Source organism: Solanum tuberosum, unplaced genomic scaffold (assembly GCF_000226075.1).
Source record: "Solanum tuberosum cultivar DM 1-3 516 R44 unplaced genomic scaffold, SolTub_3.0 scf00110, whole genome shotgun sequence".
In the NCBI taxonomy this organism is placed as follows: domain Eukaryota; kingdom Viridiplantae; phylum Streptophyta; class Magnoliopsida; order Solanales; family Solanaceae; genus Solanum; species Solanum tuberosum.
The window spans coordinates 1,583,890-1,601,366 of NW_006239037.1; the positions used below are offsets into that span (position 1 = coordinate 1,583,890).

Here is a 17,477-nt window from a genome sequence, read left to right on the forward strand (position 1 = left end):
TGTTTAATTTATATGAAAATACTTTAATATATGTAGTATTTTATTAATTGAATAACATTTTCCTAATCTCCCTTTAAATGATTTAAATCATAACCTCTTTTGTTCAATTTGTTTAATTCATAGCCCTGTTCCTATCCAATTCTATTTCATATTCAATTTCATGTCAATTATGGCCATTTGCTTATTTCAATTATAACCTATCTACACTTTTCAATTATAGCCTATCTGAACCTATCTGATTCAATTTAATTCTCAAAAGCCCCATCCTTTAATCTCAGCCATTCGTTCATCTCAATCAACTACAAGATCAATTGATCTTGATCGTCCATATCATTCAAACCAAAGGCTGAGATCAAATCTTCATTCTTATCTATTTTAAACCAAAAGAACCAAAACCCTAAGCCATCCTTCTTTCTTCATCTTCCTCTCATCTCCTCCTCCCCTATCTCTCCCTCTCCTCTAGTCTCCTAGCAGCTCAGGCGAAGCAGCGAACGGCGCCGTCCAGCGAGCAGCCGCGAAAACCAGCCATAAGCCGGGCGCCGCCTCCGATCCGTTCTTCTCGCCAGCAAGCGAAGGCCGCGCCAGCCAGAAGCAGCGCGAGGACCAGCTCCGACCGGCGAGCCTCTTTCTCTCTTCTCCTCCGCTCCAGTGAGGACGACAACAACAAACAGCAGCTCCAGCTGCTCTGACCAGTGAGCAGCGAGCAGCCAACTCCGGCGAAGGCAAGGTAATCACCGGCGAACCCCATCAAAGACGACAACAACAACAGCGAGACTCTCGCATCTCCATTCCTCTCCGCTTTGGCGAAGTTCTAGTAATCCAGGTATTTGATTAATCATCATACATACATAACAGTACTTATAATAAAGCTAAATTGAAGTTTACCTGGACTTTTACATGGTCCAACAACTTCTCAAACACGTCTGTAAGTAACTCTATTCAAATTTATTTAAGCAGACTGGCAAAACTAGATAATCAAACTTGGGATGGAAGGAGAAACAATGTCCGTGAATGTAGATTTATTAGGAGTCTAGACTCTCTAGAGAAAAATTAACTCTTGACTCACTTGAGCCTTTATCTCAATATGAAACTGACACTCTGAAACAATAGAGTTCATTCCAACAATCTTTGTATGCAAACAAGAAGACATACTGATTCCCAAGTAATTTGTGACATTCATCAGTCATCTTACCCAAGAGTCAGTTGTATGGAAGTTAGTGAGCACACTTCTGCATTTATTTTATGTAAAGACCGTCTTTGTTTGAAAGATATACAAACACACCACTGGATAAAACAAACAAGAAACCTCAGAATTAACAAGTGGAGCTCAGGTATAAATAGCCATGTCCTATTGGAGAACCATTCAAGTCAACAAGGCAGAAGCAAAAACATTCAGTCACTCCTGCCAATGTTATGTATGCACATATGAAAATAGAAAGGCTGCATGAATTAGTAGCATCAAGTCAAACCATTTTACCTTTGAAGTATGGAAATCACTAACATGCGCACATAGATAAGGACTCAACTTCTGACCTCCTCGAGCGCACAACATTTCAGAAACTAATTTCAGCATGCGCCCATAAAAAAAGACTTTTAATCAATAAAACAGTATTAGTTATCTATAATGTGTTTAAATTTCTAAAGTTAAAGTACAATTGTTTTCTATAATGTGTTTGTGTCCATCTAGTATTGATACTTAGCTTTTTTTTTTTTTTGAAAAGGTAACTTTGATACTTACCTTTGATTTTGTGATAATTTGTTTCTGTCCATCGAGGGTTGGCTTAGCTTCAAATTAGGTGATAATGTATTTGTTTAGCATAAGTACCAACACTAGTTGATCCTATTGATGACAAAATTGATTTTCTTGCAAAATCACAATTTGTGTCCCTCTAGTGTTGACACTTAGATTTAAATTTAGAAATAATATATTTGTTAAGCATAAGTACCAACACTAGTTGATCCTATTGATGACAAAATTGATTTTCTTACAAGATCGATTTGTGTCCATCTATTGTTGATACTAAGCTTTAATTTAGTATTGATACTTAGCTTTAATTTTGTGATAATTTTTTTGTGTCCATCGATTGTTTGTTAAGCATAAGTACCAACACTAGTTGATCCTATTGATGACAAAATTGATTTTCTTGCAAGATCGATTTGTGTCCATCTAGTGTTGACACTTAGCTTTAAATTTAGAAATAATATATTTGTTAAGCATAAATATCAACACTAGTTGATCCTATTGATGACAAAATTGATTTTCTTGCAAGATCGATTTGTGTCCATCTAGTGTTGATATTAAGCTTTAATTTCGGAATAATGTGTTTGTTAAACATAAGTACCCAACACTAGTTGATCCTATTGATGACAAAATTTATTTTCTTGCAAGATCGATTTGTGTCCATCCAGTGTTGATACTAAGCTTTAATTTAGGAATACTGTGTTTGATAAGCATAAGTACCAACACTAGTTGATCCTATTAGTTGGTGGATTTAGTTGTTGGAATTACTTCAAAAGTAGTTATAGTTAATGTTGTTTAGTTGTTGAAATAAGTTCAAATAAAGTTTAATTAACCCCTAGCTAGTTTGACTCGTTATTTAAAATGATGTGGTTTAGTTGTTGGAATTAAATCAAAACTAGTTAGAGTTAAAAAGTTGTTTAGTTGTTGAAATAAATTCAAATAAATAATGTGGTTTAGTTGGTGGATTTAGTTGTTGGAATTAAGTCAAAACTAGTTAGAGTTGATATTGTTTAGTTGTTTTAAATAAGTTCAAATAAACAATGTGGTTTAGTTGGTGGAATTAATTCAAAACTAGTTAGAATTAAAAAGTTGTTTAGTTGTTTAAATAAGTTCCAATAAATTATAGTGTGGTTTAGTTGGTTGATTTAGTTGTTGGAATTAAGTCAAAACTAGTTAGAGTTAAAATTGTTTAATTGTTGAAATAAGTTCAAATAAATAATGTGGTTGGTGGAATTAATTCAAAACTAGTTAGAGTTAATGTTGTTTGGTTGTTTAAATAAGTTCAAATAAATAATGTGGTTTAGTTGATAGATTTAGTTGGAATTAAGTCAAAACTAGTTAGAGTTAAAGTTGTTTAAATAAGTTCAAATAAATAATTTGGTTTAGTCGGTGTAATTAATTCAAAACTAGTTAGAGTTAATATTAGTTGTTTAAATAAATTCAAATAAACAATGTGGTCGGTATTCACTGTTTTTTTAGTAGTGACGTTTGAAAGGTCGAGTCGAATCCAACCATCAAAATGTTCAAACTTTGTTGTAATTTCATTTAATCTGTCCCTTTAAGATTTTGTTGGATCATAAGATCTGTGAACCTTTGTTTGGATGGTTGTTATATCATTTCATAATTTATCCTATTGTATTGTCCAGTGTTTTGGATGGCGAGAGGCGACAAAAGGCGACAAGGGCCTGCCTCGCCAAGAGGCGAGGCGAGCGGCGAGGCGCTCGCCTTTTTGAATTAAGGCGCCAATTAATACCAAAAATTAAAATTTTTAATTGCACATATAAATATCCAAAATTTTAATAGCAATAACACATATTAGCAAATATTTGAATTTAAAAAACTAATAGTGAACAAAGCACCGAGTGAGTGAACAACCCTGTTCACTACCACACTGAAAACAGAGCACAGTAGTGAGTGAAAAACAGAGTAGTGAAGAAGAAGAAGAAAAGAAGTGAAGAATTAGAAGAGGAGAAGAAGAAGAAGAAGAAGAGAAGAACTGAAGAAGAAGAAACGTATCTGGCAGCAGTCACGAAGCGGCGAAGGAGCAGTAGTCGCGAAGTCAGTTGAAGAAGAAGGTCGCGAAGTCGGTGTTTGCAAAAAGGAGGCAAATACGAAGGGTTCGCGACTAAGGAGAAGAGGAGGCAATCGCAAATGTGGAATGTTTGCAATATATCCTTGAGTTTGATATATCCATCTAGCCTTTCACCGTCTTGTTGTTTGGATGTAGCCGACTCTAATTGCACCAACAAAAAATGATGGTAGATGAAAATCTCTTATTTGAACAATTTTTAGTTAGACGTAAAAAATTAAGGATAAAAATGTTAATTTTGAACTCAATAATGCATTATCAGAGCATTTTTGGGAGTAACATAATAATCTTGAAAGTTGAGTATTTATGTAACGTTTAAGTAATTGTATTTCACTAGTGATTTCACTTTTATTTGAATTGTGCATTAATTTGCTTATTATATAATATTTGATTGCAATTTATGTTATTTAGAAATTTAGAATAAAATAAATTTGAAAAAATAAAATATTATTTCACATGAAAATTATATAAAATGATTATTTGGGAAAAGAAAAAAGCAATAATTTCTGTTATGAAATAAGAAAATAAGAATGAAATAAAAATAATAATATAATATTGAAGAAAGAGAATAAAATTCTATTTTAGAGAATAAAATAGAAAATTGAGTTGAAGTTGATTTGCTAAATAAAAGAAAATTGAGTTGAAGTTGATTTTCTAAAAAATAAAAAATTATATATTTGGAAACTAAAATAGAAAATATGGTTGGAGTCTTGGAGATGTATGAAATACGGTGAAACTGAAAGTAGTAGGCGATTCAATTTACAGCCCATGAAACGTGGATCCCACCCAATTCATACTTCATAGCCCTAACGGCAGTAGAACAGAAAATTTTCAATTTACAATAAAGCTGGACTCCACTTGGGTACGTTCAAATCTTAATCTAGGAACCTTACGTTTTCGGTTTTTTTTTTTTCAACAAAGGGAAGAGAGACGAAGATCAAGCTAGGTAAGGCTTTGAATATCTTTTATGTATTAGCAAAGATTATTGCGTATAAACTCATGCGGTGTTTAGGTTTGAATGTAAAAAAGAGAGAATTTACAGATTCAAGTTTCTTTTTTTGTGTGTGCGCAATTCTTCGGGATCAGATTTTTGTTTTATTGGTAATTCCTGTGTTTTGACTTCTGCAGGCAATCTTGAATTCAGAATTTCCCCCATCTAAAGATGGTAGGTTTAGCGACAATCGCCTTCTGAGCTGTAGGGTTAGGGTTTTGAGTTCTTATGAAGCTCTAATTTTTATTTTTCTTCTGTCTCAGCTTCCCCTCTCTTTGCTCAAGACTGCACAGGGGCATCCCATGGTAAGCTTTTGAATTCATGTGGAAGAGGGGTAGTGTCTCCTTTTCTTTTTTTTCTCTCTTCCTAGTTTATTGTTTAGTCTGATCTTAACTCTTTTTGGTGTGGTAATGCAGTTAGATCAATTAAGTTTTCCCAAGTTCTGCATGTTTTGAATGAACCCGAACTTATTAATAACATACAAAAACAACAAACCATGTGAATAAAGTAGTTACAGGAATACAGGAGTGTAATTCTCCTGTTGTAGCTGTTTGGGAAATTGGAGGGAGAATAACAATAATGATTTCATGTTTTGTCCTGTTGTTAGTTGAGGCTTTTGGCTAACATTCTTAAAGGCAACAGATTTTTTGTTGGTATAGTTTATCAGTTTCTGCATATTTATATTGTATCTCCAAAATATGCCACAAGTCCTTGGAGCCCATGAGATTCGAGGGATTTTGAGAATTCGTATGGGATTATTGTATTTGTTCAATTATCTCAATCTGGAAACAATTTTACAGTCACCCCTGCAAAGCAACCATTTAATAATACAAATAACTACTACAAAATAAGCACCCATCTTCTGTTCCCTTGGTACAAAGTCCAAAAGTGCCATACACACTATGTTGCAAGTGAAAAACGAATAATACTACACGAAAGCATTATTAATCATAGTAATTAAGAAAATAAACTAACCTCGTCAGGAACTCTAAGATACTTAATGGTATTGCCACGAATATAACATTCAGGCATTCTCCAAAATCTATCTCCATCCTGCATTAATTTTTCAAAATCAGGTGGTCTTGCACCAATACATTGAAAACCTAGCAATAATACATTAAAAAACAATGAATTACCTTTGATGTACAGATAACTTCACGAAGATGGATATTCATCCAAGTATCACAATTCACCAAATGACCATTATAAGTCTCTCCATTTTTTAGCTCCACCAACTGTATTAGAAAACAAAAGTTTCCAGATTGAGATAATTGAACAAATACAATAATCCCATACGAATTCTCAAAATCCCTCAAATCTCTGGGCTCCAAGGACTTGTGGCATATTTTGGAGATACAATATAATTTGGGAAAAGGCTCAAAAATGCCCTCCTTCCATCTTTTGGTTTAAAAATGCCCGTAACGTTATGTTTAGGTTAAAAAATGCCCTTCCGTTAACAGAAATATGACATGGAATTTAACAAAACAAATGATCAATTTTCATTGGTCCACATCATTTTTTTTTCAAATAAAAAGACCCACCCAATTAGCTAAACCCAAATCCGTTTTTGATTAGTCTTTGCATCTTTTACCCGTTCCTTGAGGGATTGTGTTTTGTTTTTCGAAATTGGGGAATTATAATTTGAATAGTGTCGGAACAGAGAGTGAAAGAATGAGTGAGGCGGAAATTAGGTGGATGAAGCAATAAACGATTTCGGTGCTTTGGCAAAGAGAGGGGAAGACTATTTCTTGATTAAGCCTGATTATTAGAGGATTTCATTGACCTCTTTTTCAGTTTTCGTAGTAACTTTATCACAGATGCTTTAGTAAATATGTTAATTGCCTGTGATATAGCTACAACATCAGTTTTCTTGTGTGAATTTGCTAAATTTTGGCTTCTCTTGAATAGATTTTTGATGGGCATAATGCTATGTCGACTGCTATTTTCGCTAAAGAAAATCTATTAAACAATGTTTTGACTCTTATTCTTCAAAGAATTAGTAGGGAAGAGTGGCTTCAAGCACTTCCACGAGCATAGTTGTGGATTTTGTGAAAACTGATAGAATAGAGTTTCAGCAAAAAGGCATGCTGCAAGACTTCTAGCTTTAATATTTTTCGCCAGTGAAACGGGTTTGGGTTTGGATTTGGGTAGGGCTTTTTATTTGACGTGGACCAATGAAAATTGACCATTTGTTTTGTTAAATTCCATGTCATATTTCTGTTAACGGAAGGGCATTTTTTAACCTAAACATAACGTTACGGGCATTTTTAAACCAAAAGATGGAAGGAGGGCATTTTTGAGCCTTTTCCCAAATTATATTGTATCTCCAAAATATGCCACAAGTCCTTGGAGCCCAGAGATTTGAGGGATTTTGAGAATTCGTATGGGATTATTGTATTTGTTCAATTATCTCAATCTGGAAACTTTTGTTTTCTAATACAGTTGGTGGAGCTAAAAAATGGAGAGACTTATAATGGTCATTTGGTGAATTGTGATACTTGGATGAATATCCATCTTCGTGAAGTTATCTGTACATCAAAGGTAATTCATTGTTTTTTAATGTATTATTGCTAGGTTTTCAATGTATTGGTGCAAGACCACCTGATTTTGAAAAATTAATGCAGGATGGAGATAGATTTTGGAGAATGCCTGAATGTTATATTCGTGGCAATACCATAAAGTATCTTAGAGTTCCTGATGAGGTTAGTTTATTTTCTTAATTACTATGATTAATAATGCTTTTGTGTAGTATTATTCGTTTTTCACTTGCAACATAGTGTGTATGGCACTTTTGGACTTTGTACCAAGGGAACAGAAGATGGGTGCTTATTTTGTAGTAGTTATTTGTATTATTAAATGGTTGCTTTGCAGGGGTGACTGTAAAATTTGTAAACTAGTTCTGGAATGGCAGTTTCTACTTTAAGTAACTAGGACTAAACTACTTGCTTTAGTGCTATCACTCAACATGACAATGAGGTTGAAAAATCTTTAGTTTTCATAGAGAGTACACGTTAATATACACAATAGTATTTTTTTACACACCTAATGTGCAGGCCTGAATTCTTTTTCCCGTGCCAAGCACACAACTTATTTTCTGATAATGGGTGGGTTGAGAATTGCACTATGTTGAGATGTGAAATGTGTGATCATTTGATGTAAAAGCTTAAGTTGTTGGGGAGAACACATTTTAATTTACTTAATAACATCTTGTACAGTACACTGAGGACGGTCCATTTACACCTTTATCGTGGTGCATTCTAGGGGCTTGGTTTGATGTAAGTAGGTGGAATCAAGATATTAGCTAATCTTGGTGTGACCAGACTCATGGATATTTTTGTCTGGTTATTCACTCAATGGGGCTTTTAGGGATGGGTTTCAGTTGTGTTGTTGTAGGCTGAAGTTATGTTACTAGCTAATCTGTGGTGTCTGGGTCTATGTGGCTAAACTTACTTTGACATACTTGGATTCAGAGCTGGAAAACATAGAGAACCGGGTAGAAAAGTTAAAAGAGGTATCAGCAGTAACACATGTCCAAGCAATAATGCAGGGAACTGAAGGTTGAACTTATAACACAACTCTGATGTTCCTAAAGGCTAAATAGAAATGCATCCATACTCTTGTTGCCTCTTTTCTACTGATAAAATAGATTTCTTGAAATGAAATCATTATTGTGGTTGGAACATTAGTGTTTTAGACTTCGAACATAGTGTTCTTCTCAAATAAGATGTGTAGCCAAGTGGTTTTCATATAAGATTTGGAAGTTAGATAAATCTTAGTTCTTAAGTAATTATTTTCCAATATTACTGGCTTATTTTATATAAGATATCCTATACAAAAAAGGATTATAAAATGTTAGATATCACAAGGTTGAACCCCTATTGATGTTGTTCTTTCTTGCATGCCTGTAGTCAACTGTATGTTCATTTCCTTGTGACTGTGAGTAGAACATTCCTGTAAGAAGAGAATTGATTACGCTGATGTGATGCAATTTAGCCAAATCAGACATTGTTGTGCTCCCTATGGACCGTTGAATCTGACACCTTAGGTAGGAGTGTGACTATATTAAGATGGCAATGAGAGATTGCTTTAGCGATGACGAGCGTCCATGTGAAATCTAACGTTTGCAGTTTTGACTAAATATAGCGGCGGTGCATGCTTTCTGCTTTTATTTTCTGTTTACATTGTATTATGCACTCTTCCCCCCTGTTTTTTTAATAGCTCATGACAGGCACATATGGGAAGTTATCCCAGCTTCTCTCGTCCATTCGCCTTCCACACAGTCATAGTTGATTCAGGAATGACATTTGAGTTTTGGAGGTTATCCTTTTGTTGATCTTTTAGGAGTGCCAGGAACCATCTTTTCCCAGTGTTTGTTTCCTCTGTTAGATGCTTTTCTTTTTGTTTGCGTGGGTTTTCAATACTAGCTAGGAAGGGAGATGATGTTTGAATACAACTGTTATCCTAATTTTCTGTACTTCTCCTTTGTTTGGACACATGGGGGGTGGGGGGTTTGAAAAGGAGAGGTAGGTGAGAAGAGTTTTCATGGGCAGCTCACATTTTCTTTTAAAAAGTCATAACGTTAACAAATAGAAGTAGCTATAAAATGAAAAACCCCTATATCCTTTCAGACGTAAAAGACAGATTTTACACTTTCACTTCTACAAAAATGGAAAAGAATGCAGATTGCCTTTTCTTTTGTACATGGAATAACTTTAGTATTGCAACATTATTTTACTGAGAGGCTAAGCTTTGTAGATATTCTTGATGATATATATATTTTAAAATATGGACATACCTACTTGTGTTTAGTGGTTTGAATAGTTCATTTTTATCACTGGGGTTGGAGACCGAGTTTGCAGTAGTTTATAAATTCTGGAAGCTTAGTCTGCCCTTGGCTCTTCATTTGACTAAGTTAATAATCCCTCTTAGTGCTGTTTGGGTAACTATGCTATTTGTGTAATTTTCCAGGTGATTGATAAAGTTCAAGAAGAAACAAAAAGCCGCGGAGGTACTACTTTGGACTATTAATTATCAGGAATACTTATAACCACTTCTATTTTAGCTATTGGATCAGTGTGGGGTTTGTTGATTTTACAAATACTGCCCTACTAGCCTAGAATCAGTGTCTGAACATTCAGCTTAATTAGTATATTTTAAAATCCTTTTGCAGATAGAAAACCACCTGGTGTCGGTGGACGAGGAAGGGGAAGAGGAGGTAGGGATGAAGGTGCTGCTGGAAGACAGGCGAAAGGCATTGGGCGTGGAATGGAAGATGCAGGTGCCAAAGGCCGGGGCAAAGGAGGACCTGGTGCCAAGTCTGGTGGAAAAGGTATGAAGTGTTCAATATGCAATTTTATTCTCAATTCTGCTAAAGCTTATGTTATCCCCGAGTCTCAATCCGCGGCACTGCATTTCCATGTGAGATATCTTATTCATGCATATATCTATCTAGCAATCCATTCATGTTCAATGCTTGAATTTAGTCTCCATACTACAGCAAGTCTGTGTTGTAACAGTCCTCAAGTATATTTGTGAATGCAACATCTATATAGCCATTTGCTAATAAGATGATTTTGGATGGTATTTATTGTACAGGTGGTGGCCGTGGACGTGGCTAATCGTCGTCATTTAGAGACAAAGAAGCCAGATGACAAGCTAGATATATTGTATCTAATTTTGTTTGTACTTTCAAATTATTAAAAGCAACTTACCGGAGAAAAAGCCTAGCTTCCAGTTATTATTATTTTAAGATGGAATGTATGTAGGCTTGAAATGTTCACTCTCTTTCCTTTGTGAAGACATGTAAGAGTGCGTGTCTTGAAAATATTTGGCCTCTCAGTATGTGTGTTATTTTAAATGAAAAATGTGCTAGCTTTCTTTTACCCAATCCGAGAAGCAGAGTTTCTTATTAAAGACGCCTTTCACTTTATACTTAGAATGTTAAATAACACGAGTAAATATTTCTGTACTTGAGATTAGGGAGGCAAACATTTGGATTTAACTATTATTTTCCAAAAGTTGTGATTATTGCTTCTTTATTTTTAGGTTTCAAGTATGCCAAAATTTGGATGAGTCCTCGTTGAAAATATGACATTTTTCTTGGAAAAATTACGTAATTAGACATACTTCATTACCATAGAAGTATATTATTATTACTATACTTTCAAAATATTGCGTATTTTGCCACTAATTAAGAGTTTATTATTATTACCTACATTTTCAAAATATTACGTATCATTACTAATTAAGAGTGTCCTACGTATTTTATGCTTAGATGCATGTATTTTTGCTATAGGGTGAGAGGCAAGTGAAATTGGTGAGGGAGGACAGCAAGATTCGATACAAGCAATCACACTAGATACATGTATTCGTATGTATTTGGTTGAAGCTAGTGAGATTTGCTAGGTATCTAGATACATATACGAAGCGAGTATCTTTTTTTGTATTTCCTTTTATAATTCTTGTTTTGTTTGAGGTTTGACGAAAGAAAACTTAACCAATAATTGAAGCCACTTCAAGGCAATCACAAAATCTTTAGTATAAAGACAAACTGATTACCGGATGCAGACAAAGAAGTCAAAAATGTTGCCATATAAAAATATCATTTTGTGTTGGACATATTTCTTTCCTCATCATTAGCCGTTAGTGTAGTTGATGTTGGCATCAAAGTAGATATGGAGTAGCAACAACATGTGATAGTTGAATCTCAAGAAATAGAGAAAGAAGAAGGAGAATTAAAGCCTCAGAAGACGAAGCGTGTTGCTTCCCTTGATATTTTCAGAGGCCTCACTGTTGCACTAAGTTTGACCATCTGTATCTCATAGATTCATGTTGCAGTAAGGACGTGAAGATTTCACGAGAAGAGTATTCATGCTGTAACATGATTGATTTTGTATTCTCTTTATCAATTTTAAAGAAGAGATTGATTTCTGTATCCCATTTGCCCTGTCCCCTAATGAAACCTGGCAAATTTTTGAGTTTTTCTGCCTGAATGAATTTAAGTCATTATCTTTATTTAACTACCTCATGTATAATCTTAAGAATGATCTCCTTAGTCTCGTGATTTGCTTGGACTAGATTATTGGAACCTATTTAGTGCATTAGGATGTACACTAATTCAGACATCGAATTTGTAGCTGATGGTCTTGGTTGATGATGCGGGAGGAGAATGGCCTATGATCGGGCATGCACCATGGAACGGTTGCAATCTTGCAGATTTTGTGATGCCATTCTTTCTGTTTATTGTGGGAATGGCCATAACACTTGCTCTGAAGGTTATCTTTGCATTCTTTTTTCTTCTTCCCATTATCAAGAAGATAAAGTAAGGTATTTGGTCCTACTCATTGGTGCTTAACTACTTATTGTGTAGAGAATACTAGAAAAGCTAGTGGCCATCAGAAAGGTGATTCTAAGGACACTCAAACTTCCATTTTGGGGCCTCCTTTTACAAGGTCAGTTATCTTTCTTTCCTTCCTTTTATTTTATTCTTCCCTTAAGTTTTCCATAATTCATGCAAGATCCATTCTATTCATATAGAATATATCATAGGAAATCTAGGCGAAGTGTTGGACTCACAGTGTACAAGCTTCTGAAATAAAGAAGTAACCTTTTCCCCCTTTCTCTGGTGAGGTTTCACAGTTCTTTAATGCTATTGACTGAATGTATAATCTGTTGCAAATCTGAAAAAGTAATTTAGGTTGTCTTCAGTGGAGAACATCTAGAGTAATTAGTCAATGTTGTGCTTTATAAGTTGATGATTTGTAGGACTTAAACATATATTGGATTTCCAAAAGTAGTCACACGTACTCACCTTAGGGGGTTATTGCTTTATTAGCCCTCTCTGTGTGATTCTGCCAACCTTCGCGATTGCAATAAGTTGTAACTACTATTTAGCTTTGAAGAATCTACAGATCCTTTCTCCTTTCTAATGGACAATCTATCCCAGAACGAATGATCAGTAATGACATCTACTGATTAGCTTTCCTTTAGGAAACAGAATTATGTTTGGCTTCAGATAGAAACTTTCAACCAAGTGGGAATCCATTTGTAAAACCTGGTCTTGCATCTCATCTTTCCTCTTCCCAAAATCATTAGTAGCCTAAACTCATCCTTTGAATTGTGGAGGGGGATATTTCCATGATCTTGACAAGCTAAATTATGGTGTTGACATGAATAGGATAAGGTTGTGTGGCATCCTCCAGGTAATAGTTTCTGATCCCACCCCCTTTTCTATCTCTCTTTTGAATGCTAATATCTTGTGTTGGTGATAATTCTCCTGCTTCTTATCTTTGTAGTGAATTGCTCTATCTTACTTGGTAGTGGCTATAATAGAAATAACAACAAGACAAGCCCAATCCAAAGGACTACCAATGGGATGGTTCTCCATTTTCAAATTATACAACTGGCAATGGTGAGTATTATTTTGGTGTTTCCAAAGTGGTGATAGCATTAAGGATCTCCAAGTTAGTACTAAACATTTCTTCATGATTTCAGGGTTATTGGAGCATGTGTTTTAGTAGTTTACTTGGCCACATTATACAGAACATATGTTCCTGATTGGAATTTTGTTTTCCAGAACCCGGACAGTGTTGATTTTGGGAAGACTTTAACCGTGAGTTTCACTTGTCCATGTTCCAAATTTACCTTTAATATTTCTATATTTAAAGTCAAAAGATTTTGCTTTTGGTATTAGGTAACTTGCAATGCGAGAGGAAATCTTGATCCTTTTTGCAATGCAGTGGGTTATATTGACAGACAGATACTTGGAATCAATCACATTTATCCACGTCCGGCTTGGAAGAGATCCAAGGTGATTGGTTCTTCACAAAAATTATAATCTTCCCTCTATTGTTGTTCTTTGTTATTTGCCATCTCCATTATCACCCGGATTAAGTTCATTTGTAACACCCTTTGATGGATCTTATTCTACAGGCTTGCACTAAAAATTCTCCATATGAGGGACCTTTCAAGGATGATGCTCCATCATGGTGTTGGGCTCCTTTTGAACCCGAAGGAATTTTGAGGTAGGATTCGTATAATCAATTCTCTCTTTTCGTTCAAGTCTTGTGTGCTCGTATCATCAGTACAATCTTTATCTTCGGATTTCTAGTTGCTTGATTAATAAAAGCTTTTAAAGTCTAATACCTTTTATGCTACTTACCAATGTTTAATTTTTCCTGTTTGGTAAATTCTTCTACTTAAGACTACAACTCAATCTCCTAAAGTAGTCACACGTACTCACCTTAGGGGCTTATTGCTTTACTAGCCCTCTCTCTGTGATTCTGCCAACCTTTGCGATTGCAATAAGTTGTAACTACTTTTTATCTCTGATTAATCTACAGATCCTTTCTCCTTTCTAATGGACAACCTATCCCAGAACGAATGATCAGTAGTGACATCTACTGATTAGCTTTCCTTTAGGAAATAGAATTATGTTTGGCTTCAGATAGAAACTTTCAACCAAGTGGGAATCCATTTGTAAAACCTGGTCTTGCATCTCATCTTTCCTCTTCCCAAAATCATTAGAAGCCTAAACTCATCCTTTGAATTATGAAGGGGGATATTTTCATGATCTTGACAAGCTAAAATATAGTGTTGACATGAATAGGAAAAGGTTGTGTGGCATCCTCCAGGTAATAGTTTCTGATCCCACCCCTTTTCTGTCTCTCTTTTGAATGTTAATATCTTGTGTTGGTCATAATTCTTTTGCTTCTTATCTTTGTAGAGAATTGCTCTCGCTTACTTGGTAGTGGCCATAATAGAAATAACAACAAAGACAAGCCCAATCCAAAGGACTACCAACGGGATGGTTCTCCATTTTCAAGTTACACAGCTGGCAATGGTGAGTATTATTTTGGTGTTTCCAAAGTGGTGATAGCATTAAGGATCTCCAAGTTAGTACTGAACATTTCTTCATGATTTCAGGGTTATTGGAGCATGTGTTTTAGTAGTTTACTTGGCCACATTATATGGAACATATGTTCCTGACTAGAATTTTGTTGTCCAGAACTCGGACAATGTTGATTTTGGGAAGACTTTAACCGTGAGTTTCACTTGTCCATGTTCCAAATTTACCTGTAATATTTCTATATTTAAAGTCAAAAGATTTTGCTTTTGGTATTAGGCAACTTGCAATGTGAGAGGAAATCTTGATCCTCCTTGCAATGCAGTGGGTTATATTGACAGACAGATACTTGGAATCAATCACATGTATCCACGTCCAACTTGGAAGAGATCCAAGGTGATTGGTTCTTCACAAAATTATATTTTCCCTCTATTGTTGTTCTTTGTGATTTGCCATCTCCATTATCACCGGATTAAGTTCATCTGTAACACCTTTGATGAATCTTTATTCTACAGGCTTGCTCTAAAAACTCTCCATATGAGGGACCTTTCAAGGATGATGCTCCATCATGGTGTTGGGCTCCTTTTGAACCTGAAGGAATTCTGATGTAGGAATAATTTGTATCATCAATTCTCTCTTTTCGTTCAAGTCTTGTGTGCTCATATCATCAATACAATTTTTATATACGGATTTCTAGTTGCTTGATTAATAAAAGCTTTTAAAGTCTAATACCTTTTATGCTACTTACCAATGTTTAATTTTTCCTGTTTGGTAAATTCTTCTACTTAAGACTACAACTCAATTTCTGCTATTCTCTCTACGGTCCTTGGAGTTCATTTTGGGCATGTTCTTATTTATATGAAGGTTAAGTCAAAATCTTCTAGACTTGACCGTCTCACCAAATTAAAGCAAAGTTACTGATATTCCAATTTTTGTAACTTCAGGATCACTCGTCCAGACTTTTGCATTGGATTGGCATGGGCATAGCTCTTTTAGTTTTAGGAATTATTCTCCACTTCACAGATGGTAAAATTCGCAGTTTATGAAATGCACTCGAAAGTTGAATATATCTTTTTTTCTCTTCCTCAATTTTCCTTTGATGGTGCTGAATGCAACTATTCCTTTAAATAAGCAATTATACACTTTCAGCTATGTCTGTGTAACCTCATGAGCAGTCGCGTTAGTGTTCTCTGCTTTCTACATTATGGTATAGTAGTCTTGTCAAAAAATCTGATTACTTTACTATATGTCCCTAGCTACAAATTGAACTGATCAACTTGGTACATTAGAATTGAAAGTTCTAGACTTTTACGATTTTAAATCACACTTCCCTCTGAAATGCAAGGCCATTGATTATAAAACAAAATTCTCAAGGTTCAAGTTGATGGAAAATGTTCCAAGTTTTATGTTTTTATCAATCAATACCGGATGATATAGAGCAGGAAAATGTATAACTAGGATTTTGCAGAATGAGTATTTTTAACAAGAAAAGCTTAGAGTGACAATATTCTGATGTGTCATCACCGTAGCAAGATTCACAAACTTCTAATCCCGATCCTTTCCTTTTGGTCCTTTTGGAATGCAGGTTGACATTTTGAACTTGAAGTATATATTTCTTCCACTAGAATGGATTGGTATGAATGCGATGCTTGTTTATGTAATGGCCGCCACATGAATTTTTGCAGGTTTCATCAATGGCTGGTATTATGAGGACCCTCATAATACACTGGTATTTCATTCATCTCTTTCATTACTTCCTCACTTTGATATGCTGCAGTCCATTGTATAAAAATAGTCAGAGGCGGATTCAGGATTTGAACATTATGGGCTCGAGTTTGAAATTCTACCACAACAAATAGGTTACTTGGTTCGAAATTTGTACTTATATGGTGAATTTTTTAGCACAAGCAAAGTTACTTATGCAGTACATCTACCTCTAGCCATCTGCTTTCTGCAGCTAATTGTCAAAACTTAAATAGGCCATACGACAATTGTTGATGTCGCACCCTATTTCGAACCGATCGAAACAGTTCACAACATAATATGGCTGCCACTCTGATTTTGGAAAAATAATGTTTTTTGTTTGTTTTAGAGTCGCCACCTAAATTTTAAGAAAAATATTAGGAAAATCATTTTTTAAATATGTAGATGTAAACTCTATTTTGATTTGCGAAACCAGTGAGATTCTGAGTATGATTTTGGTTACTCGAGGGGAAGGTGTTAAGCATCTCTCAGAGCCTATCCGAAGATAGTCCTTAAACTCAATTTAGGAAAAAAAATAGTTAGAAAATTTTGTTTATTTATTTGTTTTAAAAATCAATGATAATTAAATCTCGTTAGTTTAAGAAAAAGAGTAAAATACAAAGTACGACACATATACGTTGATAAAATAAATGTGCCTAAAGGTATGTCAATTTTATATATATAAAAAAAGAAGATGTATCTTGTATGAAACTTATCCAAGATATAAATGTTGAGTTTAAAGGATATGAAAATGTGTTATCTTATTTATATGCAAAATTAAGATGTAAAAGAAAAGAAAATAAAATGAGATAATAGTTGTGTAACACCCCGTATCCGAAACAGACCAAAAATGCAGATTTTGAGAAGTTGCAGGTGCAACCCACGGTTGCCATCCACGGACCGTAGGTCAGACCACGGCCCGTGCTGGTGGTCCGTGGTTCAACACTGAAACCCCTCCCAGACCTAGCTCAGAAAATCGGCCAAGTCCCGACTCACGGACAGACCCACGGTCCGTAGATCAGACCACGGTCCGTGGTCTGTGTCCGTGGATCGAGACTTCCCTTACCCA

At 35.0% G+C, this 17,477-nt stretch overlaps 2 protein-coding genes across 4 annotated transcripts; both read left to right on the forward strand.

The window, feature by feature from the left end:
* Positions 1-480: 480 nt before the first annotated feature.
* Positions 481-10,708, forward strand: LOC102583085 (probable U6 snRNA-associated Sm-like protein LSm4-like). 2 transcript variants are annotated; one of them, NM_001287974.1, is given in 8 exon segments: positions 481-823; positions 4,959-4,995; positions 5,085-5,126; positions 7,264-7,362; positions 7,446-7,523; positions 9,790-9,829; positions 9,992-10,150; positions 10,417-10,708. In NM_001287974.1, coding segments are annotated over 7 exon segments (444 nt in total). In that variant the 5' UTR covers positions 481-823; positions 4,959-4,992; the 3' UTR covers positions 10,440-10,708.
* A 432-nt stretch (positions 10,709-11,140) lies between these two features.
* On the forward strand, positions 11,141-16,592 carry LOC102582753 (heparan-alpha-glucosaminide N-acetyltransferase-like). Of its 2 annotated transcripts, XR_001473720.1 has the most exons (10): positions 11,141-11,657; positions 11,958-12,095; positions 12,191-12,272; positions 13,141-13,231; positions 13,315-13,432; positions 13,514-13,630; positions 13,753-13,844; positions 14,546-14,662; positions 14,746-14,863; positions 14,945-15,112. XR_001473720.1 is itself a non-coding variant. In XM_015309713.1 (9 exons), exons 2-8 carry the CDS (start codon positions 11,961-11,963, stop codon positions 15,650-15,652), a joined length of 678 nt encoding a protein of 225 aa, XP_015165199.1. In that variant the 5' UTR covers positions 11,142-11,657; positions 11,958-11,960; the 3' UTR covers positions 15,653-15,691; positions 15,781-16,592. The 2 variants fall into 2 exon arrangements, 1 of the variants encoding a protein (XP_015165199.1); XM_015309713.1 differs by lacking the exons at positions 13,514-13,630; positions 13,753-13,844; positions 14,546-14,662; positions 14,746-14,863 and adding exons at positions 15,181-15,272; positions 15,610-15,691; positions 15,781-16,592 and having other exon boundaries at positions 11,142-11,657; positions 14,945-15,061.
* The last annotated feature ends 885 nt before the right edge of the window (positions 16,593-17,477 follow it).

Bases quoted from the DNA above. Each gene is read 5' to 3' on its own strand.
- LOC102583085 (XM_015309670.1), top strand. The intron at 5,127-7,263 runs GTAAGCTTTTGA...TTTCTAATACAG, and splicing joins CTGCACAGGGGCATCCCATG to TTGGTGGAGCTAAAAAATGG. The intron at 9,830-9,991 runs GTACTACTTTGG...ATCCTTTTGCAG, and splicing joins AGAAACAAAAAGCCGCGGAG to ATAGAAAACCACCTGGTGTC.
- LOC102582753 (XM_015309713.1), top strand. From the start codon at position 11,961: ATGGTCTTGGTTGATGATGCGGGAGGAGAATGGCCTATGATCGGGCAT. The intron at 12,096-12,190 runs GTTATCTTTGCA...CTTATTGTGTAG, and splicing joins CCATAACACTTGCTCTGAAG to AGAATACTAGAAAAGCTAGT. The intron at 13,232-13,314 runs GTGAGTATTATT...TCATGATTTCAG, and splicing joins AAATTATACAACTGGCAATG to GGTTATTGGAGCATGTGTTT.